At 66.5% G+C, this 23,703-nt stretch overlaps 3 protein-coding genes across 4 annotated transcripts; 2 read left to right on the top strand and 1 right to left on the bottom strand.

Moving 5' to 3' along the window:
- The first annotated feature begins 360 nt into the window (after positions 1-360).
- SLC30A2 (solute carrier family 30 member 2) lies at positions 361-3,353 on the top strand. 2 transcript variants are annotated; one of them, XM_075437962.1, is made up of 8 exons: positions 361-468; positions 1,302-1,501; positions 1,693-1,839; positions 2,156-2,309; positions 2,398-2,554; positions 2,720-2,825; positions 2,919-3,053; positions 3,150-3,353. In XM_075437962.1, the coding sequence occupies exons 1-8, from the start codon at positions 419-421 to the stop codon at positions 3,293-3,295; spliced, it is 1,095 nt and encodes a 364-aa protein (XP_075294077.1). In that variant the 5' UTR covers positions 361-418; the 3' UTR covers positions 3,296-3,353. The 2 variants fall into 2 exon arrangements, with proteins under 2 accessions (XP_075294077.1, XP_075294076.1); XM_075437961.1 differs by lacking the exon at positions 361-468 and having other exon boundaries at positions 1,006-1,501.
- A 490-nt stretch (positions 3,354-3,843) lies between these two features.
- Positions 3,844-11,777, bottom strand: EXTL1 (exostosin like glycosyltransferase 1). Its single transcript, XM_075438143.1, has 12 exons — positions 11,332-11,777; positions 9,872-11,150; positions 6,711-6,804; positions 6,520-6,627; positions 5,982-6,101; positions 5,761-5,893; positions 5,562-5,680; positions 5,146-5,241; positions 4,837-4,923; positions 4,452-4,612; positions 4,205-4,376; positions 3,844-4,119 (listed from the first exon to the last, which is right to left on the bottom strand). The coding sequence occupies exons 2-12, from the start codon at positions 10,804-10,806 to the stop codon at positions 3,943-3,945; spliced, it is 2,202 nt and encodes a 733-aa protein (XP_075294258.1). The 5' UTR covers positions 10,807-11,150; positions 11,332-11,777; the 3' UTR covers positions 3,844-3,942.
- A 2,730-nt stretch (positions 11,778-14,507) lies between these two features.
- On the top strand, positions 14,508-19,698 carry PAFAH2 (platelet activating factor acetylhydrolase 2). The gene is made up of 11 exons (XM_075437988.1): positions 14,508-14,569; positions 15,476-15,570; positions 15,701-15,851; positions 16,059-16,155; positions 16,281-16,349; positions 16,466-16,580; positions 18,007-18,120; positions 18,494-18,585; positions 18,700-18,870; positions 18,991-19,139; positions 19,364-19,698. Exons 2-11 carry the CDS (start codon positions 15,481-15,483, stop codon positions 19,456-19,458), a joined length of 1,143 nt encoding a protein of 380 aa, XP_075294103.1. The 5' UTR covers positions 14,508-14,569; positions 15,476-15,480; the 3' UTR covers positions 19,459-19,698.
- Positions 19,699-23,703: the final 4,005 nt, after the last annotated feature.

Here is a 23,703-nt window from a genome sequence, read left to right as displayed (position 1 = left end):
TGGTCCCAGGGTTATCCATCACGTGGCTGATCCACAGCTGGATTGAAACCGGGGGGGGGCCTCAAAAGTTCCCCGGAGCGGTCAGGGGGGTCACCGGGTGCCTTTAGGGGGGACAGGGGGCTGCTCCATCCTCCCCCCACCTCGGGGTCTGTGTCCGTTCCCCGGAGCGTGGTTCCTGGTGGGTGCTGGAGGGGGGTCCCGGAGCAATCCCCCCCCTCCACCCGCAGCCCCCTGGGTGCCGGGGATCGGGCCCACCGCAGGGCTGGCGGCCGCGGGCGCTTTGCAGCCGGCCTGGCCCAGCCTCCCCCGACACCGGGCTTTGCACACGAGTCCCCGTCGCTTCACACGGGCCGAGGCCACCGGCTGCCACCAGCGCCGGCCACGCACCGGGGTCACCGGCCCCCTGCCCCGCAGCAGGATGGTGGCCGGCGACGAGAAACAGCACCTGCTGAGCGAGGGCACGGGCGGGTAGGGGGGTGCCCGGGGGGGCTGCGGATGTGGTGTCCCCTCTTCCCCGTGGGGATCCCATCTGGGGTCCCCTCTTTCCCACGGGGATCCCATCTTGGGGTCCCCTCTTCACTGGGAGGATCCCATCCGGGGTCCCCTCTTTCCCATGGGGATCCCATCTGGGGTCCCTTCTTCCCCAGGGGGATCCCATCTGGGGTCCCCTCTTCCCCGTGAGGATCCCATCTGGGGTCCCCTCTTCGCCGTGGGGATCCCATCTGGAGTCCCCTCTTTCCCATGGGGATCCCATCTTGGGGTCCCCTCTTTCCCATGGGGATCCCATCTTGGGTCCACTCTTCCCCGGGGGGATCCCATCTGGGGTCCCCTCTTTCCCATGGGGATCCCATCTGGGGTCCCCTCTTCCCCGGGGGATCCCATCTGGGGTCCCCTCTTCGCCGTGGGGATCCCATCTGGGGTCCCCTCTTTCCCATGGGGATCCCATCTTGGGGTCCCCTCTTTCCCATGGGGATTCCATCTAGGGTCCCCTCTTCCCCAGGGGGATCCCATCTGGGGTCCCCTCTTTGCCGGGGGGATCCCATCTGTGGTCCCCTCTTCGCCGGGGGGATCCCATCTGGGGTCCCCTCTTCCCCATGGGGATCCCATCTGGCGTCCCCTCTTCCCTGGGGGGATCCCATCTGGGGTCCCCTCTTTCCCATGGGGATCCCATCTGGGGTCCCCTGGAGGCGTCTGGCTGGGGAAGGGGCTGGGGGGGAGCATTCAGCATCCAGCCCACTCCCAATATTCTCCCAGCCCCCCACGCTCCAGCCCCTGGCAGCCCCCCCCCCTCTCTCCATCAGGTCCTACCTGGGGGCCACGCAGCAGAGCGGGCACAGCTCGGTGCAGGAGTGGGTGCCTGCCCTGGAGCTGGGGCCGCGGCGCGGCCGGCACTGCCACGCGCGGGGGTCCGCCGGCCGCCCCGGCCAGCAGCAGCGGGCACGGAGGAAACTCTACCTGGCCGCTGGCATCTGCCTTGTCTTCATGGTGGGGGAAGCTGTGGGTGAGTGGTGGGCACGGGGTCCGGCTGGGGTGGTCCGGTGGGGGGTAGGTGGGGAGCGGGCAGAGCTCCCCATCGCCTTCTGGGGGGTCGAAGCACCCGGTGGGGTCCCTGCTGTGGCATGGGGTGAGCTGGTCCGTGCCCGGCTTGGGATGGGACCCCCTTGATGGCACCCCGCTGTCCCCCCTCGGCAGGCGGGTACCTGGCGGGCAGCCTGGCCATCCTGACGGATGCAGCCCACCTCCTCACCGACTTCGCCAGCATCATGATCAGCCTCTTCGCGCTCTGGGTCTCCTCGCGGCCCCCCACCAAAACCATGAACTTCGGCTGGCACCGGGCAGGTAACGGGGTGCCACTGACCCTGGGGGCTGCCGCCCGGCTCCTGGGGACCCCAGGAAACACTGGTAGCACCCCAGGATGCTCTCTCCATGGGGACCGGGTGCCTCGGGGGGCCCTGGGGGCACGGGGAGCCCTGGCAAAGCCCCAGCGCCATGGGCATGGGCAGGGGAGGGCAGAGGCACCGCTGTCCCCACACCTGGAGTGACGCCGGGGGTGGGTGCTGGGTGCCCACCCCACACCCCGGTGCTGCCGGGGGGTGCTCAGGCTGGGCACGGCGGCGGAGCAGAAATGCGGGGTGGGGGTGGGGGTTCTCCACAGAGATCCTGGGGGCCCTGCTCTCCGTGCTCTCCATCTGGGTGGTGACGGGAGTCCTGGTCTACCTGGCCGCCCAGCGCTTGCTCTCGGCCGACTACGACATCGAGGGTAGCGTCATGCTCGTCACCTCCGCCTGCGCCGTGGCCGTCAACCTCGTGTACGTACAGGCGGCTCGTGCCCTCCCCCAGTGTCCCCCCCCTCCATGCCCGGTGTCCCCAGGGACATCACCGCTGCCCTGTCCGCAGCATGGGGGTGGCTCTGCACCAGACGGGGCACGGGCACAGCCACGGGGCAGCGGGCGAGCAGCCCAACACCAGCGTCCGCGCCGCCTTCGTCCACGTCGTGGGGGACCTGCTGCAGAGCGTCGGCGTCCTCGTCGCGTCCTACGTCATCTTCTTTAAGGTCTGGGAGGTCACGGGGGGCAAAGGGGACACTGGGGATGGGGACGGCGGCTCCAGCCAGCCCCAGCCAGGCGCAGGGGTGGGATGGAGGGGACCATGTCCCCTGCGGGGATTTGAGGTGGGGTGACAGCGCCGGAGGGGCCTCACCCTCTGCCACCCCCTCCAGCCCCAGTATAAGTATGTGGATCCCATCTGCACCTTCCTCTTCTCTGCGATGGTGCTGGGGACGACGCTGACCATCCTCCGCGACGTCCTCCTCGTCCTCATGGAGGGTAGGGGTCCGGGGGGGGGGGGTCCAGGCCGCGGGGCCACCCATGGGTGCCCCAGCCCCCGTCCCTGCAGCGCCTGCGGCTCCCCCTCCCCAGGCACCCCAAAAGGGATGGACTTCAACGCCGTGCGGGAGACGCTGCTGGCGGTGCGGGGGGTGGAGGCCGTGCACAGCCTCCACATCTGGGCGCTGACGGCGGCGCAGCCGCTGCTCTCGGTGCACATCGCCATCAGTGAGTGCCGCTCCCCGGGAAAGCGATGGCTGGGGGGGGGGGGGGATTCGGGGTTCACCCGCACCCCCCCGGCATCCCCTCCCTTGCTCCTGGCAGACGCGGGCGCCAGCGCGCAGGAGGTGCTGGAGGAGGCCAGCTCCCGGCTGCAGGGCACCTTCCGCTTCCACACCACCACCATCCAGGTGGAGAGCTACTCCGAGGAGATGCGGGACTGCCGGGAGTGCCAGCCCCCCCGCGACTGAGCCCCCCCAGCCCCACTCCTGTCCCGGCTGGGGTCTTTCTATGCAGGGAAAATAAAGCGGAGCAAAGGGCCGGGTGCGTGCCGGGGGGGGACGTCGGGTCGGCCGGCGCTGGGGCGTTATCGCGGGTGCCTGCTGGGAGCGAAGGCAGCAAGGACGGACCCGTGGCTGCGGCGGCCGGAGGAGAGCAGCCGCTGGAGGCCAGCAGCCTTAATTCTCCCTATTTTTATTCAGCTGGGGGGAAAAAACCAGCTGAAACGACCCTTATCCCTTCTCCGGGGAGCGCTGCGAGGCGGTGGGGTGCTGGGGTGCCCCGGGGCTGCGGGGGTCCCGTCCCGGCCGGGGGCAGGGAGGCCGCCCTCACCCCGCTCTCGCCTCTTATCGCTGCTCCGTTTGCCCTCGGGAAGCCGAAGGCCTCGCCTCCCCGCGGGGCCGGGGGCCGGGGACGCTCAGCCGGCTGCCGCGCTGGTTATTCCCAGGGTGCCATCGACGGCGTTCCCGCCGCTCCCCGCACCCTACAGCCACCGGCCCGACTCTGCCTCTCCACCCGCCTTTATTAAACCCAATTAACGAGTAAAACCCCGTCAGCAGCGCCCGCCCGCTCCGGGAGGGCTCCGTGCCCCAGAGCCGACCCCGGCCCCCAGCAGCCCTCAGGGTTTCTCCAAGCGCGGGTACTTCTTGCGCAGGACGGAGACCTGGTCCTTGAAGAGGACGGGGTCGAGGCGCAGCTGGGAGGACACCAGGGGCATGTAGCCAAACCAGTCCGCCAACTGGTCGAGGCAGTCCTGCCGCTGGGAGAAACGCCGGCCGCCGGCTGGACCCTTCACCTTGGCAGGAGGGGAGCGCGGGGGTGAGGGGCTCCGCTCCCCAGCTGGGGGGGATCCCCGCATCCCCCCCCTCCTTGCACCCTACCTGCTGGGGCGCGGTCTCCTTGAGCTGCTTGCGCTGGGCGACCTTGATGGGTGGCAGCTTGGTGACGGCGGCCACCAGGGCGTTCATCAGGATGTCCTCGCAGGCGGCCAGGCCGTCCACCAGCCCCCGCAGCCCCGCCGGCAGGTACTGGGTGAAGAGGCTGTGATAATACCTGGAGGAAGGAGCGAGGCGGGGGGTGGGATGCGGCCGAGCCCCCTGCCCCACCGGCCCCTCCCCGGCCGGGTACCTGTGGTAGAAGGCGGCGGCGGTGAGGATGATGGAGAGCTCGTTGGTCCACTGGGAAGTGGAGCCCCAGCGCCTCTGCTCGGGGTCCCAGAAGTGGCTCTGCGTGGGGAAGCCCACGATGCGCTCGGGGAAGCTGCGCCACACCACGAAGGCGAAGTCCACCTGGCGCGGGATGGGGGACGGCGTCAGCGGGCTGCAGGGGCCCGTGGGAGGGGGCTTGTCGCCACCCTGCCTTCCCCCCGAGGTGTCCCCTGGGCTTGGGGACACGGGGACAGCGGGCACCGCTCCCTGCCAGCCCCGCGGTGACCGCTGAGCGTCCTTCCCGGCTCAGTGCGGAGCTCGCCCCAGCTCCACGGGGCCGGGGACCGCGGTGCCCGTGGCCTCACCTCGCTGGTGGAGAGGCTGCTGTGCTCGTCCAGGCTCAGCACGGCGTCCGTCCGGATGGCCGCGGAGGGCAAGAAGCGGTCGCTGGGCTGCGGAGGGGAATAACCAGGTTGGGATGAGCCCCCCTCCCTGGCAGGGTTCAAGGCCAGGCTGGATGGAGCTCTGAGCACCCTGGGCTGGTGGAAGATGTCCCTGCTCATGGCAGGGGGGTTGGAACCAGGTGACCTTTGAGGTCCCTCCCAACCCAAACCATTCTGTGATTCCATGGGCTGGGTGCCCCGGCTCCCTGCCCGTGTCCAGGCTCCTCTCACCTTCCTCCTGCCCTGGATGATGGTCAGGGGCACGGTGGTCTGGGGCCATTTCCCACGCGGTGGCAGTGGCTTCTCGCCGCTCCACAACACCAGGATCTGCAGGGAGGAGCAGCGTGTCCCGCGTGCGTTGGCGCATCGGTGCTCGCAGGGCGGCCAGGGCTGAGCCACCCCCAGCACCCCAGCGGGACCCCGCTCCAGCCCAGCTCACCCCAAAACCACCTCACGGTGCTTCGGACCACAATAAACCCACCGGTGGTCCCATCTCCACCCCAGCAGGCCGGGGAGACGGCTCTGCCCACCCAAGGGTGACACCATCACCCCACCCTTGCCCTCCCCAGCCCATGGGACCCCGCAGCATCCCTCCCGCTGCATCCCCGGGAGCTGCACTGAGCGGTGCGGGGCTCAGCTCCCCTCACCTGGGCGCAGTACTGGGAGCCGGACACGGCCTGGATGAGCCTGAGGATGGGCTGGGAGAGGGAGCCCGCCGGCGAGACGGCCCGGATGAAGGCCGTGAACTTCTCGGAGGGGCTGGAGCCTGCAAAAAGGTGGGGAGAGGACAGGAGGTGTGGCATGCACCGAGCTGGCTGTGCTCAGCCGGGGCAGGCAGGGTCCTACCGCGCTGCAGGTAGTAGAAGGGAAAGTCCCCAGGGTGGGTGGAGAAGTCCGGCAGAGCCAGGAGCCCCCCGGGCAGCGCGTTCCAGAGCAAGCGGGAGCGGGAGCGGTGCGGGAGCAGCCGGTCCTTGATGATCTGCCAGAGGCCGGAGAGATGCTCTCAGCACCCCAGCTCTGACCCCGGGGGCTGGGGGGGGATTTCGGGGCGGGGGGGGGGGGCTCACCTCCAGCGTGGTGTGCACGATCTTGTCGACGGAGGAGAAGTACGCGTCCCACAGGAACTGGGTCTGCTGCTGGAAAGCCAGCACGCGCTCCGGGTGGATGCAGCGGACGACGGAGGGGATCTGCAGCAGCAGGGGGGAGCTGGCTGCTCACCTCAGCCCCCCCCCCAAAGGGTTGCCTTGCCTCCATGACCTCCGTGCCATCCCAAGGGACACCCCACGGCCAAGGATGCTGTGCCACCACCCCGCTAGGCTCTGCCCCCTCCTCTCCCTGGAGCAGGATCTGGCCCAGGACCCCCAAGGATTTTGGGTTTGTGGAGATGCTCAACACGCCCCCCCCCCCCGGAGACAGATGATGCCCCAGGGCTGCAGCTGGGACGGGACCCCCACTCCAAGCTGGATGAGACCCCACGGGAAGGCTGCTGGGCTCAGCTGCGGAGGTTTCACCCCCTAAGCTTGACTTGGGGGGGGTCCATCACCACCAGTGTCAATGCGGGGGGGGTCTCTGTGCCCGGCGCGGGGCAGGGTCCGGCCGCCGTACCTGCAGCAGCAGCCTCTCGCTGCCCACCACGGCAGCTTTGCCCCAGTCGATGGCTTCGGCGAAGGGCAGCTCCCAGCCGTCGCTCAGCAGCACGGGGACGCAGGCGGCCTGTGGCGGGACCCCAGGCAGGCTGGGACGGAGCCCCCCGGACCCCGGGGAGGGGGTCCCCTGTCCCCCTGCCCGCTCGGTACCTGCAGTGCCTCCAGGAAGCGGAAGGAGCCCAAGCGCCTGCCCCGGGGCACGATGCAGAAGGTGGAGTTGTGCAGCAGCTCCTGGTAGTCGAACCTGGGATGGGAGACGGGGTGGGGGTCAGGCTCGGCCTCCCCACACCCCGTGAGCATCCCTGGGGGTCTCGCTGGGATGTGGCAAGGCTAAGTGGCCATGCTGGGGACACAGGGCCAGCCCAGGGAAGCGTCAGGACTGATCCGGGCTGATTCTGGCTCCGAACAGCCCCGGCTCCGCGGGCCGGTGGGACAGAGCTCCCCTGGGTGATGGAGGGACGTGTCCATGGTCAGAAAGTGAACTTGTTGTGGAGCCCAGAACCAAATCTGGCTCGAGGAGGGGGGTCAGGAGAGGACCCTGGTACCCAGGCAGCGCTCGGCTTCCCATGGCGTTACCCAGCTCCCTCCACCCTCCTGTAGCGAAACCCCGTCCAAAGCCAGCGCCCGAACCCCCGAGCCCGAAACTGCGGTGACTCCCCTGCCGTGCCCGGACTCGCCGGGCAGGACCAGCCCTGCCTGCCCGGGCAGGGTTTCGGCGGGGGCAGAGGGCCGGCTGCCCGCGGGGGTGCAGGGAACGTGCCCCCCTCCCCGGGCTGGGCTCAGGCCGCGGGGCTATGAAAGCCCCTTCTGTGCGGCCGGTGGGGAGAGGCGCGTCCGCTGCCGGGTCCCTGCGACCGTGCCGGAAAATCCAATATTGACATTAGGTCGGGACAGACCCCGTCTGTTCCTGCCCGCGGGGAGGGAGGGACGGGGCAGCCGGGTCCTGGATGGGCTGGGGGGGCCGCGCGTGGTCCAGCCGGGGGGGGCTGCGAGGCCAAAGGGCTGCTTGAAATGCGCTGGTCCCCAGGGGGAAGGGTCTCCCCGTGGTGGGGACGGGGGGCTGGTGCCAAGCTGGGGGTCGAGGATGTGTCCCCTCCGTGGGTGCTGCAGCATCCCAGCGCCCCGGGATGTGGGAACTTGGCCCAAGGCACAAAGTTTTACGATCGAATCTCGCCTCTGGATGAACCACCTCAACGTCTCCAATGGATGCCGAAAAACCCCGCGAGCGCACCCTGCCCCGTTAACACCCCAGCTCCCGGCCGAGCGACCTGCCGGGGGGGCAAGGGTCGCTCAGAGAGCGCCCAGACCCCCGCCACGAAACCAGACCCCCGCCATGAGACCAGACCCCCGACACGAGAACAGACCCCCGACACGAGACCACAGCAGCGACGGCCACATCGCCCTCGGGGCATCCCCGCTGCCACCCGCTCCTTGCGCACCCCAAACCCGGCCGTGACCCTGCCACCTCCACGGGGCCGTTGCCGCTGCGGGGGCCGGGCGGGAAGCAGGATGCGTCCCGGGGGCAGAGCAGCGGCGGGCAGCCTCCCCTCGCAGGCAGCCGTCGCGGGGAGGCTGGCGCCGGCCGGGCTGCGGGGCCAAAACCTCCCGATGGAAATAACTTCGCTCCTGACGCGCTGCGGTTTCCGGGTAATCGCGCCGTCAGGGCTTCCTTGTTTTGTCAGGAGCCGGGACGGGCGCCCACCGCGCTCCCTCTGCCCGGCCCCTCTGCGGCTCCGGCCGGGCAGGGCTGTGCTGGGGGACCCGTTGGCTCTGGAGAGCCTTCCCCAACCCGCCTGGATTGCTTTGAACCCGGGGCAGCCCGCGGCGCTGCCACAAGCTGCCCTTTATCTGGGCACAGAGGCGGTTTGTTGTAGGCAGCTCCCGGGGCGTGAGGAGGGTGATGGAGACCCCAGCAAGGCCTTCCTCCGCTCCCCGTGCTGCCCCGAGCCGACGGGGCCAACCCCAGCACACCGGGCGAATGGGGCAGCCGTCGTGGCGTGTCCCCTCCCCGCTGGCCTGTCCCCACCGTCGCTCTGCCACCATCCCGGCTCCAGGTCCAGGGTCGTCTTCTCCCGGGGCAGGAGGGCGTCGGACCCCGGCACGGGGTTGGGCAGAGCTGGCGCGGCGTGGCGGAGATGCTGACGGCTTTTTGCCGGGGTGTCCCACGGGGATGAGCAGGACGGCGGAGGCTCGGGGTCACGCGCGAGCCCGCTGCCCCGTGCCACGTGTTCCCCGTCGATCTGCTGCCGAAAGCACCCGGGCGAGGTGTAAATCTTGCAAACAGCATTAGGGGATTACCTGGACCGGGCAGGAGGGGGATTTCCTCGGGCCCCCCATCCCACGGCATCTCCCACTGCCCTGTGATGCCCCATCCCCAACCCGGCTCCATCGCAGCGGCTGGCCCTGCCGGGCTGGTGGCACCCACCGGACGGGGCACGCCGTGCCCCAGCCACCCGGAGCCCCGGCTCAGCCCGGTGCCCGCAGCACCCCGGCTCCACTTTTACCTCCCGGCACCTCCTAAGACGCTTTGAGGATGACGCCCAGCGCGGCCTCTCCCCATCTGCTCGCCGGCCGGGTGGCTGCGGGATGTCCCCAGGCAGCGGGACGGGGACCACATCGCCGGTGGGACGGGGTCTGTGCCCACCAGCCCTGGACCAGGCCGCTGATGATGGGTGCCCAGCAGCAGGACGGGGACGTGAGGAGCTGGCGTGTGTCCCCGCAGCGCAGAGCCCCCCCCCCAGCCTCGCAGAACTTTGTCCTTCCAATTTTTCCACCAAGGTCCACCACACACTGCTGCCGCCATCGCTGTTTGCGAGGGGAGACGCGGGAGGACCCCCCCACCCCGTCCGGGTGAGCTCGGGGCTGCCCACGCCGGGATGCCCAGGGACCCACCAGGTTTGTGGGATTTTCAGTGGAGCCAGCGAGGGGGGGGACGTTTCAGGCTCATCTCCAAGAGAAACGTTTATGTTGGGGGCAGGCAGGAGGGGGAGAAGAAAAGCATCATTCATCGGCGTTAGGAAAAAGGGAAATCGTATTAGAGGCAGCGGCGGCGATCGCAGATAAGAGCCGCTCCCGCCAGACGACTCCAACTTTAATACAGAACAGGAAAGCCCTGAACAACCAGCGCCTCGCTCCCCGCTGCGGAAACGAAACCCTCGCCCATTTCAGGAGAGCCCAAACCCTTCCTCTCCCCCCACGGCCGGAGGTCCAGCCACCGCGGGCGGGCACGGCCGCACCCCGCCGAGGGGCAGGAACACCCGTGGGGCGCGCGCCCTCCCCAGCCCCCTTTTCCCACCCCGTCCCCGACTCACTTTTCGTAGTCGACGTTATCCTGGTCGCAGCGCGTGTCCTTGTGCTTCTCCCAGTCCTTGCCGTGCTTGCAGGTGGTGAGCGAGACGATGTCCTGCCCGTTGTGGATGTGGTGCAGCGCGTTCCTGGTGCCGGAGCCGATGCCGGTCAGGTACCGCTTCCCCTTGAACACCAATAAATATTTCTTTTTCGGAGGGATCGAGTCCCGCTGCAACCACCCCCTCTCCCCGCCACGCTGCGGGTGGTCCTTGGAGAAGAGAGGGATGGAGATGTCAAAGCCGGGCCTGAAGCTCTCGGTGTAGAAGCTGGCTTTGGCCAGGATGGCCTGGCCGATGTCGAAGCCCAGGTCCTCAGTGTAATTGGGCCAAGTGCCCGAGTAGAGGTTGAAGATGAGGTGGTTCCGGCCACCGTTCCAGAGCGGGAAACCGCGGATTTTCTCATCGACATTACGGACGTATTGACCCGAGAGATGGTCACGGTCCAGCGTGTCGATGCTGAGGATGAAGAGGCAGGCTTCCTCGGGGTTCGGGGTGTAGTAGCGGGAGCGCTCGACGGAGGTGAGGATTTTGCCGTAACTCTCCGAGAGGGGCTGGTCCCTCTCCCGGGGGTAGGTGAAGACTCTGAAGCCGTGCTTCTCGCACCTGGAGAAGTCGAAGCAGGTTTCCATCCGGCATCTGCTGTTCTTGTAGACGCTCAGCCACGCCGCCCGCCGCTCCCGGGGCGATGGCAGCGAGGGGTCCCCATCGCTCTGCAGCTCCTGGGGGTCCGCAAAGCTTTGGAGGAAGGACTGATCGGTCCAGCGGGGCCAGTTCCTTCGGGCTTCGGCTTTCCTCCCGGAAAAGCAAGCGAAACGGCGCAGCTGGTCTCCTCCGAAGCAGAAAAGCAGGAGCCAAGAGGCAAGGAAAGTCAGGAAAATGTATTTCTTCCTGGTCTGCATAGGTTCACGTGCGGCCCCGGCTCCTCATCGGGCTTGGACGGGTGCTGGAGTCGGGTCGGAAAGCCGACGTCCCGGAGCCCAGGCAGGCAGCGGGATGGCTCCCGGCCCCCCCCGGTCTTGTCCCGTGGTCCCCGTGGGAGCGCGGCTGAACCCCACGGTGCTCTCGCTGCCCACCCCACCCAGGGCTGCGCTGCCTTTTCGGGGCCGTCCCTCTCCCCGAGTGCGGAGCGGAGCTCGGCGCGGCAGCGTCCCGCTCCCTTCCCTCCGGCGCAGCGTTCACTCCGCCGGGCCCCCGCGCCGCGACAACGACATTTCCATCGCCGCTTTGGCCCAGCTTCAAAGCCCTGGAGAAGGGGAGAGGTCACGCCATCGACGTCCTCCCGCCGCCGACCGTGTCACCGGCGCCGCACCCCCAACCCCTATCCCCAGCCCCCCCCGGGGAATAAAACCTCCCGCTCCCCCCACAGCCCCCGTGTCCCCCCACCCTGCCCCTTCCCCGCCACCAAGCCTGGTGCCCCCCGTTACCTTTTGGGACCCACGGGTGGGTCTCGGGCCGCCGTGCCCCGCAGTCTCCGTACGGGGCTCCGGGCTGCGTCCCCATCCCCCCCCACCCCGCTCCCGGGGGCTCCACGCAGCCCCGGGCCCGGGGGTGCCCCCTCCTCCGCCCACCTGCCCCGGGGTGCGCCTGGCTGGGGGGAGGCCTGGGGGTGACCCCCTCCCTTGTCACCTTGTCCGTCTGTCCCTGCCTTGGGGTGTCTGTCCCCGTGTCACCCCTCCGGCTGCCTGGGCAAGACCCCGGCTGCCTGGGCAAGACCCCAGCTGCCTGCAGCCCTTGTGGCCGCCTGTGACCCACCCCGGCCTGGCTGTCTGTCCGTCTGTCTGTGACCCGCCCCGGGGCTGGCTGTCCCCTGTCCGTGTCCCCCCGGCGCTGGCTGTCCCGTGTCCGTCTGTCCGTCCCCCCCGGGGTTGGCTGTCCCCGTCCCGTCCCCCCCTCAGAGCTGGCTGTCCCCCGTCCCTCCGCCTCTCCGCGCTCAGTGCCCGGCCCCGGGACCCGGCCGCTCCCTGCACTCCGTCACCACCCCCGCTCCCTGCCCCTGTCGCTGCCCCTGTCCCCCGCAGCGTTACACCTCGTCCCACCGTCACAACATTCGCCCTTAGACCCCGCCCACCCGCGTCCCATTGGCCTCCAGCGCCCCTGTGGGCGTGGCCCGAGGAGCCCCCCGCCCCCTTCCCCGCTGCGGCTCCTTCCCATTGGCTGCGGCGCCGCTGCCCGCGGAGCGCCCACGTGGGACGGGGGTTCCCCGCGCGCCAGGGGGGGGGTGCCTGGCGTTGGGGGGGGGTCGGGGCTCCGCAGGGTCCCTGCGCCGCCCGCCCGCTCCGGGACCCCACGGGAGGGCCCTGCCGCGTGCCGTGTCCCCACTCGCGTCCCTGCTCCGGGGAGCCCTGAGGGGAGCCGGCTCCCGCCGGTCCCACCCCCCCCCCCAGACCCTCTGTGCCCCGGAGCCCCCCGGGGACCCCCGAAGGGACGGGGCAGTTATGGGACAGCCATGGGGTCACATCGGGCAGCCATGGGGACAGAAACACAGCCGGGGCCACTTCCACGGGTGACACCCCCGGGCTCCAAACCTGTCTACGCACGGGAGCTGGGGCACGAAGCTGGTGGTGGGACTGCAGGGTTCACCCTCCCACGGGGCAGAGCTGGGGGTCCCAGCCTGGCCTGACCCCCCCAAATCAGCCGCCCGCAGAGCACGGCTGTGGGGGTGGCTCGAAGGGCGCCGACCGGGAGCGTGGGCTGGGGTCGTGCCTCTAAAAACCCCTGTGAAGGCCCAGTGTGGGGGGACGTGGTCAGCGACAAACCCACCCGGACCCCCAGCAGCACCCACACAACCGGGACCCCAGGGGCTCGCCCACGGGACCCCCTCAGTAGCACCCACACAACCGGGACCCCAGGGGTTCACCCATGGGCCCCCCCACAGCCCTGCCCCGATTGGAGGTGAGAGCGGGAAGGCCCCCAGCAGCCCCCAGCACCTCCAGCCAGGACCCCCTCATGGGGCGGCTTCGCCGGGGCGATGTTGGGGTGCTGGGGGGGGGGGGGGCTGAGCCCCGCCGCGGGGAGCCAGGCGTGGGCTGGGGCGGGCGGCACAGGCAGGTCCGGGCTCGCCTCTCCCACCCAGCGCCCCGGCTGTGCCAGCCGCCCTCCGCCCTGCCCCGCCGGCCGGGCGAGCCGGGGCGCGACGGGACGCTGGAGCCCAGCCATGGGTGTAACACTAATGGAATCCTGGGGTGCATCAAGAAGAGTGTGGCCAGCAGGGCAAGGGAGGTTCTCCTGCCCCTCTACACTGCCCTAGTGAGGCCCCATCTGGAGTACTGGGTCCAGTTCTGGGCTCCCCAGTTCAAGAAAGATGAGGAGCTACTGGAGAGAGTCCAGCGGAGGGCTACGAGGATGAGGAGGGGACTGGAGCATCTCTCCTACGAGGAGAGGCTGAGGGAGCTGGACTTGTTCAGCCTGGAGAAGAGAAGGCTGCGAGGGGACCTCAGAAATGCTGATCAATATCTGCAGGGTGGGGGTCAGGAGGTCGGGGCCAGACTCTTTCCAGTGGTGCCCAGCGACAGGACAAGGGGCAACGGGCACAAACTGGAGCAGAGGAAGCTCCAGCTGAACCCGAGGAAGAACTTCTTCCCTCTGAGGGTGACGGAGCCCTGGCCCAGGCTGCCCAGGGAGGCTGTGGAGTCTCCTTCTCTGGAGATATTCAAGCCCCGCCTGGATGCGGTGCTGTGCAGCCTGCTCTGGGTGACCCTGCTTGGGCAGGGGGTTGGGCTGGGTGACCCACAGAGGTCCCTGCCAACCCCGACCATGCTGGGATTCTGTGATTCTGTGACCCGGCCGGCCTCAGCCCTGGCCCTGGGTGCTCGGCACGGGGCGGGGGCCCCGGGGCATCCCGGGGTGGCTGTGCCGGTGGGTTTGGGCTGGGGTCCCCTCTCCCTGCGCCAGCAGCCGGGTGGGAGTCGGGGGACACAGACACAGCGGTGCCGAGCAGCCCCCGGGCCCCGTCGGGGCCCATCCCGTGCCTCAGTTTCCCCGGTGCGCGGCAGCTCGGTAGGGACCTTTTTTACCAAATCTTTGGATATTTATTTGCCGGGTCTGGCCGGCTCGGCCCCACGCAGGGAGTTAATCCCCGGCCGCTGAGGGATTACCGTGGGCCCGGGGCGGCTTTAGCTGCGGAAAGCGGATTACCCGAAGGACGGGGAACGTGGGGACAGGCAGCGGGAGCCCCGGGGCACCTCCGGGGCTCGGGGGGGGACATGGGGACAGTCCCCAGCCCCGGGGGGCAGGAACCCGGCTGGGGCGCAGACGGGGACTGAGTGTTCCCGGGGTCAGGGTGCTGCCCGTGGGCACGGGCCCCCATAGCCCCCCACGGCGGGGCCGCGGCTGCGATGGGGGAACTGGGGTTGTGCCCCGAACTGGGGGTACTGGGAGCTGTGGTTTTGCACTGGTGGGACTGGGAGCTGCGTCTTGCATTGGTGGCACTGGCAGCTGTGGTTTTGCACTGGTGGGACTGGGAGCTGCGTCTTGCATTGGTGGCACTGGGAGCTGTGGTTTTGCACTGGTGGGACTGGGAGCTGTGATATTGCACGGGGAGCACTGGGAGCTGTGTCCTGTACTGGTGACTACTGGGAGCTGTAGTCCACGTGCATGGGTGGCACTGGGAGCTGTACTGCAGGGCACACTGGTGCGTGCTGGGAGCTGTGACCCGGTGCACTGGTGAGTGCGAAGGTGACTGGGGAGAGGGGGAATGGCGGATACTGGGGTTTGGGGGAGAGGTGCTGGGAGCTGGGGGCACAGAGGGAAACTGGGAGCTGGGGGAGCACTGGGAGCTTGGGAGGGGCACTGGGAGCCGCAGGGGGGGGAACACTGGGTGCTCTTGGGGAGCACTGGGAGCTGCGAGAGCACTGGGAGCTTGGGAGAGGCACTGGGAGCTCTTGGGGAGCACTGGGAGCTGCGGGGTGAGGGCACTGGGAGCTGGGGGAGCACTGGGAGCTTGGGAGGGGCACTGGGAGCTGCGATGGTAACTGGGGCGCTGGGGGGAGCACTGGGGGCTGCGGGGAGGGCTCTGGGAGACGGGTACTGGGAAGCACTGGGATCTGTAGTTCCGCTGGTGATAGTGGGAGGTGTAGTCCGGGGACCCAGCGCATACTGGGAGGTGTAGTCCCAGGCCAGGGCTATACTGGGAGTTGTGGTTCGCCAGTATACCCCAGTTCGCCCGGGGTATGCTGGGGGCTGTAGTTCTGCCCCGGGGGGGGTCTCTGTTCCCCCGTGCCCTCAGGGGCTCCCATGGGTGCTCAGGGGTCGCCAGCCCCGCACCCACCCCCTGTGCCACCGCAGCTCTGCGGCACCTGCCCGGGAGGGACAGGGACGGGACAGGGACGGGGATGGGGACAGCTGCCCCGCAGGGGGGTGGCCGTGGGACAGGTCGAGCACCCCGAGGGGTGGGAATTCAGGAGGGGTGTGGGGGGGAATTGGGGTCCTCGCTTCTCCTCTTGCTGCCGGTGCGTTTGCCAGGGGGATGCTCGGGGTCTGGGTGATGGGAGAGGGGTGGGGGACCGAGGAGGGACTGAGCTGGAGTCCCCCAGGCGGGGGGACGGACGCTGACCCCGTGCCTCTGCCTAGGGCTCATGGGGGGGACGCCGTCGCTGGCGCTGCCCCTGGGGAAGGGGCCCCACGATGTGGGCTGCACGGATGTCATGGTGGGCCACACACGGCAGGTACGGGGACAGGGACAGGGACGGGGACGGGGACGGGCCTCCACACGCTGCAGGGTGGCTGCAGCCAGCTGGGTTTCGCAAGAGCTGAGCTGGCTGAGGACATGGCCACCGCGTCCCCGCTCTCCCCCAGGGACTCTTCCTCCGCCTCTTCTACCCCTGCCTGCCCCGGGCAGGGGCCGAGCGGCCGCTCTGGATCCCGCACTACGAGTACTGCGTCGGGCTGGCCGACTTCGCCCACCGCGGCCGGCGCTGGTACGCGCCCCTGCTCTGCGTCGCCGTCGGTAAGGGGGTGGTGGGCACCACGTCCCCCCCATCCCGGGGGCTCCCCCGTCCCTTAGGGACCCGCTTGCTTTGCACCGAGCCCATCCCCTGTGCATGGGGTGGCTGGGGGGGTGGATGCCGCGGGAGCCGAGCGGGGTCCTGCTGCGGTGGCAGCACCTGGCTGCCCGTGTCCCCCATTTTCCCGGGGGGTTTTCTCTTCCCCGCAGGCTCCTGCAGAGTGCCGGTGAGCTGGAACGGGCCCTTCAAGCCCTGCAGCAGCGGGTACCCACTGATCATCTTCTCCCACGGCCTGGGAGCCTTTCGGTAGGATGAGCCCGGAGCGGGGCTGGGGGTACTGAGCCCCCGCTCAGGGCTGGAGCGGGGACGGGGACGCTGGGATCTGCCGAGCGTTGGCAGCGCGGCCCTGAGCCCGCTCCTTGCCCCAGCAGGACCTTGTACTCCTCGGTCTGCTCGGAGCTGGCGTCCTGGGGCTTCGCGGTGGCGGCGCTGGAGCATAGGTGGGTGCCTCGGTCCCCGCCGAATTCAGCAGCCGCGCCGGGGCGGGCAGGGCGTCACGGCCCGGGGAGCTGCGGGCGTCCCTGCGACGCGGCCGCCTGCCCTCCTGCCGCTGCAGGGACCATTCCGCCTCGGCGACGTATTTCTGCACGGCAGAGGCTGGGAGAGAGGAGTGGATCCCCTACCAACGGGTGCCCCAAGGGCAGAAGGAGTTTTATTTCCGAAAGAAGCAGGTACCAGGGTGAGGGGCTCAGGGTGGGCAACCCAGGAGGCGTGAAATCTCTCCTGCAAGCCGAGCTGGGCCCCCATCCCTGGGGTCTTCATCTCCTGCCCTTCCCAAACCCCTACCGCCGTGATGCCAGGGCTGAGCTTTCCCCTTGCAAGCAGAGAAAAATCTGTCCAGGCTGTTTCTCTCCATTCCACGGGGTCCCTCTGTCTGGTTCCAGCTGACCCCAGCAGGAGCCGGGCTGGGCTTTGCTGCGTCCCCGGGTGCTGAATGTCACCCGCGCCCCGGGAGGAAGGGGCTTTCTGCCCGGCCCAGCCGGTGGCAGGGCTCTGGACCAGCTGCCGAGTTTGTTGGCGCTCCGATTTTTGTCTCTCTGGGATTACCCCGGACAGCTGCTTGCTGGGGAGCGGGAAGGTTTCCTGCTGAGCCGAGTTCCCCCTACTTGTTTCTGCCTCCTTTAAAAGGACAACATGGAGTCGTGATTTGTCACAGAAGAACTCTCTAGGAAACAGTGGCTGGAGGTGCGTTTGGCAGCCTTCGGTCTCCTCCCAGCCTCTGATTTTTCTGTGTGCTCTGTCGTACGGCACGTTGCACGAACAAGGGCAACAGTTTTCCTGTAAAGATGAACCCGTGAGCATAAGTGTTGAGGGTGGATAAATTATAAATAGAGAGAAATGGCTGCCAGGTCAGCCTCAGTTACGGCATCTCTGTGTTAGAGGGAGCAGGAAGGAGCAGAGAGAGGTTTTCACCGGAGTTTTTTGGCACTTGTCACCTTGGGGGAAGGTCTTTAAGTGTGCGTGGCCGACAGCGTTCGTGTCCTTAGGGGAGCAGAGGACGGAGTCCCGGAGTGGCTCCAGGGCAGGGCTTCCTCCCCCCGAATCGGCGGTTTGGGCTTCTGAGCTGCTCCTGGGTGGAGCCCCCGAGATGGGTCTCAGGGTGACGGCCAGGTTTGCTCCTGGCAGCTGGGGTGGGACGGGGGGGTCTGGGGTCCCTGCGGGGGTTTGGATCGGTGGATGGCTTGGGTGGGGGCAGCCCTGCGCGACCCGCTGCTTCCACCCCGGTGCAGAGGTCTTGTGCTCCTCTCCAGCCGTCTGTGCTATCAGATTAACTGAATTAAAAACAAACAAAAAAAGAAATTATTCCAATAAATTCACTGCATCCCCACGGGAGCCGCTGCGGTGCAGCCTCATGCTTGCTTTTACGTTTGCCGTAACTCAGGGAAAGCCCTGCCGGGTCTGAGCTCTGCGGTTTTCATAGAATCATAGAACCATGGATTGGAAAAGACCTCGAAGATCATCAAGTCCAACCATCAGATCATCAAGCCCAACCATCAGGGACGGGCATGGGTGGATGTCAGGGGCAGGATCTGGCCCCAAACTTGTGGGGTGGAGGAGCTGGGTTAACTGGGGAAGGGGCAACTCTCTCGCTCCCAGGTTCATCAGAGAGCGGAGGAATGTGTGCGAGCACTCCGGCTCTTCGAGGACATCAGCAGCGGTAAATCTGTCCTGAACGTCCTTCACCAGGACTTCGATCTCTCCGTGCTGAAGGTATCTGGGTCTGTCTGTGCTGAAGGACCAGGCAGGGGGGTCGCTTGGCTGAGGGGGGGTCCGGGTGCCCTTTGCTGGCAGGATCAGTCCTTGTTGCGTGAGACTTTTCCTCCTGGGACAAACAAGGTCTGTGCAGAGACACAGCTTTCCACGTCTCAGCTTCGTGGTGCTTCTCTTCTCCTTTTTCTCCTCCATGCATGCCGGGGAAGCCGGGTCCCATTGCAGCAGTGGTTAGAAGGGGACACGGGGTCCCTTGCAGAGGGCAGAGCCGTGGGGCTTCGCTGGTCTTCTTGCCTCAGCTTTTTCTGCCCTAATTCAGAACCTTCTGCAGCGAGGTTTGGGCACAGGCTCCTCAGCCTTCTCCGTTTTGCAGGACAGCATTGATCTGACCAAAGTCGCCGTCATGGGCCACTCCTTTGGCGGAGTGACAGCGGTGCTGGCCTTGGTGAAAGAACCCAGCTTCAGGTAAGCTGCCGCAGGGGCGAGGAGCCACAGAAGGTTCTGGGGACGTGAGGCTCATCCCGGTGGGCAGGGAAGCCATGGTGTGGGCGGCAGCGTCGGGCGTCCGTCCTGCTGCAGGTGCGCGGTGGCTCTCGACGCCTGGATGTTCCCCCTGGAGAACGCGCTGTACCCAGAGGTGACCAAGCCTGTGCTCTTCATCAACACCGAGAAGTTCCAGACGCCAGAAAGCGTTGCCAAAATGAAGAGGCTGAGCTCCAGAAACAGCCAGACGAAAATTATAACCATCCTGTGAGTCGGGGGCTGGGGGCACCCACCCGCCGGTACCCTCCTGGGAGCACCTATGAGCTGTGTCCCAGCAGGAGGACCTCTCCTCAGCTCCCACTGAAGCAGATCCCTTCCCTGTCCCAGGGGATCCGTGCACCAGAGCCAAACTGACTTCACCTTTCTTACTGGGAAGCTCATCAACCGCATCTTCAACGCGAGGGGCACCCTGGACCCCTACAAGGGTCTGGACATCACCAGCCAGGCGGCTCTGGCCTTCCTGCAAAGGCACCTGGGTGCGGCGCGGGGTGGAGGGCGCGCTGGCCGGGGGCTCGGGAGGGCACCAGGGCTCCCTGGCTTGCAGGGGGCTGCGGGGCGGTCGCTGCCTCCCTGAGCTTGGGTTTGGTGCTTCCCATCCCATTGCACAAAGCCAAGGGGTCTGGTGGCTGCTGGTTCTTTACGTCTGGAGCAGGGCTGATCATCGCTGTGGTAACCTCGTCACCGTCTCTGCCCTGTGCAGACCTGGAAGAGGAGTTCGATCGATGGGACAACCTCCTGGAAGGCATCGGAGACTCGGTCGTTCCAGAAGCGCCGTTCTGCCGCTCCAACCTGTAGCCTGCTCCGAGGTCACTGGTGGGAGCCGGGTACCGGGAAAGCGGCTGTGTCACGTCCGAAATGAGCCGTGCTGGAGACAACAGCAGGAGGACCCATGAGGAGAGCAGGACCTGGGGACCGTGCTCGCAGGACGTCTGGTGGCCGGGGTGCTCAGCGAGCGTGCCAGGAGAGCCCTCCCTGCTCCAGCCCTGCCTGCAGTGAGGGCTGTGGGGCTGAGGGAATAAAATCCCTGGGGACAAAGGCTGAGTTGGCTGTCACTTGGGCCCGAGGTGACACCCTTCTTGTACGCAGAGGGTAGGTGGGCATCGATCCCTCGCCGGGTCTGCCTGGATCCGTGGCACATCTGGCAGGAGCAGGCAGGGGGTCGTTCGCCGTGGGTCGGGGCAGTTCAACCACAGCCAAAAGAGTCAGCGCAAAGAGATGCGGCACCAGGGCTCCAAGCATGAAGGTAATGAAAATCTTTATCGCTGTCCTGGAAAGCTGGCCAGGTTGCCAACTCCGTGCCTGAAATCTGGTGAAAAAAAGAGAAAGAGGGCGGTTTTAAACAAGGAGCTGGCTGGAAGTATCTCTGAGCACCCCAGCAGCGCGGGGTGGTGAAACGGGGACTGAGGTCAGTCCTGGGGGTGGAAGGAAACCAGCCCAGCCTGGTTTTTTGGCACAAAGAGCAACGTCGCTGCGAACAGGCGCGCGCTGGCGGTGGGAGTAAGGCGCTTCGGAAGTACCTGCAGCGCATTCCTGGGGAACGCGGAGGCGTTAGAGCAAAGGGCACTTTTTAAGGGGGGTCTGATGCTCCGCCGTCCCAAAGCAGGGCTGAAGCCGGCGGAGCTGCACGGATTTACCCCACCGGAGACCCTCCCCGGGGTCCTCGCTGGCACCGCGGCGTGAGAGGCAGCAGGCAGTGCCGGACACGCCGCCTCGGCGGCAGCGGGGAGCATCCGGGCTCCTGGCACACCATCTGCCTTTGCGTTGTCCCTGCTGCCACCGGCGCGGTGTTCCTGCTGGGGACGGCAGCCGGGGCTTTGCTTCACCTCCTGCCATCGTGGAGCGAAGCTGCTGCAGACGGCAGCGCCCGGTGCCGTGCAGAGGCAGGGTGTCATGGGGTGCCGAGGCTGGAGGCGAGGGGGGTTTGGGTGGTAGGTGCTGTTCCTCACCCAGTGACAGCGGGTGACGCCAGCAAAGCCCTTCTGCCAGGGGAAGACAGGGGGATGGAAGAGCAGCGTCTCACTCCTCCGGTGCCCCAGCGGTTTGTGTCACTGTGACGGCTGCGTCCTCGCGTCGCCGCTGGCCCCCGGCCTCTCTTAGCCGAGGGCCGAGGGTGCTCTGGGCTGGCCTTGGGGGGAAGGCACGGCGCTGTGTGGCAGCAGAGAGGACATCTTTCAACATCTCTGCTCTCCAGTGACACAAAGGACTGATGTGAACAGAAACCACGAGACCCTGGGTCTTTTCACAGAATCACAGAATCCCAGCCTGGCAGAGGTTGGAAGGGACCTCTGTGGGTCACCCAGCCCAGCCCCCTGCCCAAGCAGGGTCACCCAGAGCAGGCTGCACAGCACCGCGTCCAGGCAGGGCTTGAATATCTCCAGAGAAGGAGACTCCACAGCCCCTCTGGGCAGCCTGGGCCAGGGCTCCGTCACCCTCAGAGGGAAGAAGTTCTTCCTCGGGTTCAGACGGAATTTTTTTTTTTGAGGCTTCCGGATTTTTTTTTCGAGTTGTTTTACAGCTCAGACCCCATTTCTAGCCCTGGGAGTAGGCTGGGCTGTGGCAACCCAGGGAGGCTCAGGACCGCTCTGCTGAGATGCTGAGGGTGGGTGGGGGACATTCAAGGTCGATACAGGCGGTGAATCGTGTGGGTGAGCCGGGGGGATGGACAGAGCCCGTCAGGTCCCGTTTTAACCGTGAGAGACAGTGACTGGTGCAGAAATCAAATCCCATTTTCCTCCCCGAATTAGCACGGCCGGGGATCTGCGCTGGCAGCTACAGAGGAGCAGCCCAGTCATGGCTCCAGCACGGCACAGCTGAGGCGGGCTGCAAATTCTGCAAGACTCTTACGTGAAGGCTTTGGGGAAGGGGGTGGCAGGAACCGACTGTGCTCAGAGGGTGACTCTGACATTCGTTAACCCTTCGGTTCACAGAGAGCCACTTATTCCCATCCCCAGTGCCCGTGGGGCTGGGGGAGCAGGGAAGCGGGTGGACGTCCTTCTGCCTGGCCCTGCATCCCTTTGCTCCCCGCTCCAGAGCTGGCCTCTGCGCCTGGCACCACGTTCCCAATTGTCTTTGTGCCTCTGGAGGAAAACTCAACCAGAAGAGAGTTCAAAAAAGCCCCAGGGTCACTTGGGCAGGGCAGACACCCTCTTGCCTCGTTCCATCGGTCCCTCTCTGCTCTCTGTGGGATGTGGTGGTGCAGGGAGCCTTCTCCAAGCATTTTCTTACTTCACTGAGTCGCTGCATCCGCTTTAAAATCCAGCCCGGAGCCATCTCTTCAATCAAGCTCCCTCTGCAAGCAGCACTTTCTTCCAGCTCCCCGTTACATGCTCCAGCCTCAAGGCTGGAGGCAGCGTGCATAAAAGATGCAGCACAAATCCCCGGCATCGCACGCGAGGAAGGGATTCTCCCCGCGTCCCAGCTTGCTTGGGTTGCTTTGTTGGGCCTGAGAGGTTGGAAAGAAAGGGGCTGGGACAGCTCTGCCAGAGCCAGCGTTTCCCAGGCCAGCATCGTTCCCTGCCACCCGCCGGGCCAGTGACCGGAGGGGAGAGGTCTTTGGGGTCTTGCCTGTGCCCCGCTGGAAGGTTTTCTGGCAAAAAGCGGGAGTTAGGGGTCAGCCCAGTACACAACCTGCCCCAGCAGCCCACCGACACCAGCTCTCGGTTGCTGTGTCCTTATGACACAGAGGTTTGGATTTTAAGGTGAGCTAGCCAGGTTTGACACCCAGAAATCCACCGTGCTCTGTCCACAGAGGGATTTCGCTTCTCAGGGATGTGGGAAGGAAACACTGACTCCGTTACATCGCGGGGGGGGTGCTCGGCACCCAGGGCACCCGCCTGCAGGCTGGCGCGGTGCGCGTTGGGAAGAGTTCCCTTCCAGCCGAGCATTTCAGTGTGTCTGATCTGCTTTCATGTTCAAACTGGTGGCTTCAAAAATGAAAAAAAAAAATGCTGCCCATTTATATTCCCCTCACAGCTGTGCTTGCAGCATGGCTGGGGTATGAATGGTCGCATTCCTCTTACCCACGGCTTATCTCCACAGAGCAACCTCCGCTCGCCGACCGGCTTCGGCTTCAAAGCTTTCCAGTCTTCGGGCTCGGGGCTGAAGCCCGACAGTTGGAGCTCTGAGAGTTGAGAGTCTTCTTCTCACCATCCCCACCCACAGCCCGTCCTGCCTGTGGCTCCCTCCCTCCTGGGAAGCCCCTGCACATGCAGGCAGCACACGGGAGTTACCGGCTCCAGCCTGCCGCAGCGTTTGCTGCCGCTCCGAAAAAAACCTCAGTTACTCAATTGAAGCTTCCCTGTTGATTTAATTAATGCAAATTGAGATGTGTGTTAAAACCTCCTTGTAATTACCGTAACACCATCCTGGGGTTTTTTTTTTTCCTTTTCCTTGCATTTATAAGGAGAACAGTAAGGTCTGGATTCACAACAGCTTGTGAAGGTCCACGGCCCTGCGAGCTGAGCCCGGGGCATGCAGTGCGAACCGCACGAGCTCTAGTAGAGCAGCTCGGCGTCCGGCTGTGGGCTGCGATGCCCGCCCCGAAGACGCGCACGGATGCAGGCGCAGGGCTGACCCCGCTCCTAGCCCAAACCCGGGCAGCACCCTCTTGAGCGGAGTTCCTTAGATTCCTTTGACCGGTGAGTATGTGCTTGTTTTTGTGCTGATTTTTCTATTGGCAAATCAAAACTTTGCTCTGGGTGAAGTTCCGAGGGAAAATCGAGTTTCTTAATCTCCGAAGCAAATTGTTATCATCTAATGCGTCGGCTTCCAGGCTGCCTTGAGCTGAAAACCCCAGTGCTTGCAGTCACGAGCGATTCAGCTCAACTTTGTCATCTTCCCAAGCACCAGTTCCTCCCGTGCTGGGTTATGGGGCAGGACTAGGGCTCAGCCGGGCGGGCAGACCTTTGGGATCTGGCGCAGGGCACGTGCTTGCCAGCTCCGAGGTGCAGTGCTGCAGGGCTGGGCTGCAGGCGTGATACTCGCCGAGTTCCCTGGCCTCCGAAATGCAAAGCTGCGGGCCAAGAGGGCTCCTGTTCCCTC

Source organism: Opisthocomus hoazin, chromosome 17 (assembly GCF_030867145.1).
Source record: "Opisthocomus hoazin isolate bOpiHoa1 chromosome 17, bOpiHoa1.hap1, whole genome shotgun sequence".
NCBI classification, from domain to species: domain Eukaryota; kingdom Metazoa; phylum Chordata; class Aves; order Opisthocomiformes; family Opisthocomidae; genus Opisthocomus; species Opisthocomus hoazin.
Note: the sequence above shows the minus strand (reverse complement) of the source record. Positions and strands in the feature narration are given on the sequence as shown.

Excerpts from the sequence above, each read along its gene's own strand:
- PAFAH2 (XM_075437988.1), top strand. The coding sequence starts at position 15,481 with ATGGGGGGGACGCCGTCGCTGGCGCTGCCCCTGGGGAAGGGGCCCCAC. Across the intron at positions 16,581-18,006 it reads TTTATTTCCGAAAGAAGCAG|GTTCATCAGAGAGCGGAGGA; the intron begins GTACCAGGGTGA and ends TCTCGCTCCCAG. Across the intron at positions 18,586-18,699 it reads GTGAAAGAACCCAGCTTCAG|GTGCGCGGTGGCTCTCGACG; the intron begins GTAAGCTGCCGC and ends GTCCTGCTGCAG.
- SLC30A2 (XM_075437961.1), top strand. The coding sequence starts at position 1,159 with ATGGGGATCCCATCTGGGGTCCCCTGGAGGCGTCTGGCTGGGGAAGGG. Across the intron at positions 1,502-1,692 it reads CATGGTGGGGGAAGCTGTGG|GCGGGTACCTGGCGGGCAGC; the intron begins GTGAGTGGTGGG and ends CCCCCTCGGCAG. Across the intron at positions 2,826-2,918 it reads CCTCCTCGTCCTCATGGAGG|GCACCCCAAAAGGGATGGAC; the intron begins GTAGGGGTCCGG and ends CCCCCTCCCCAG.
- EXTL1 (XM_075438143.1), bottom strand. The coding sequence starts at position 10,806 with ATGCAGACCAGGAAGAAATACATTTTCCTGACTTTCCTTGCCTCTTGG. Across the intron at positions 5,894-5,981 it reads TCGTGCACACCACGCTGGAG|ATCATCAAGGACCGGCTGCT; the intron begins GTGAGCCCCCCC and ends GGCCTCTGGCAG. Across the intron at positions 5,242-5,561 it reads GCTCCCAGTACTGCGCCCAG|ATCCTGGTGTTGTGGAGCGG; the intron begins GTGAGGGGAGCT and ends TCCTCCCTGCAG.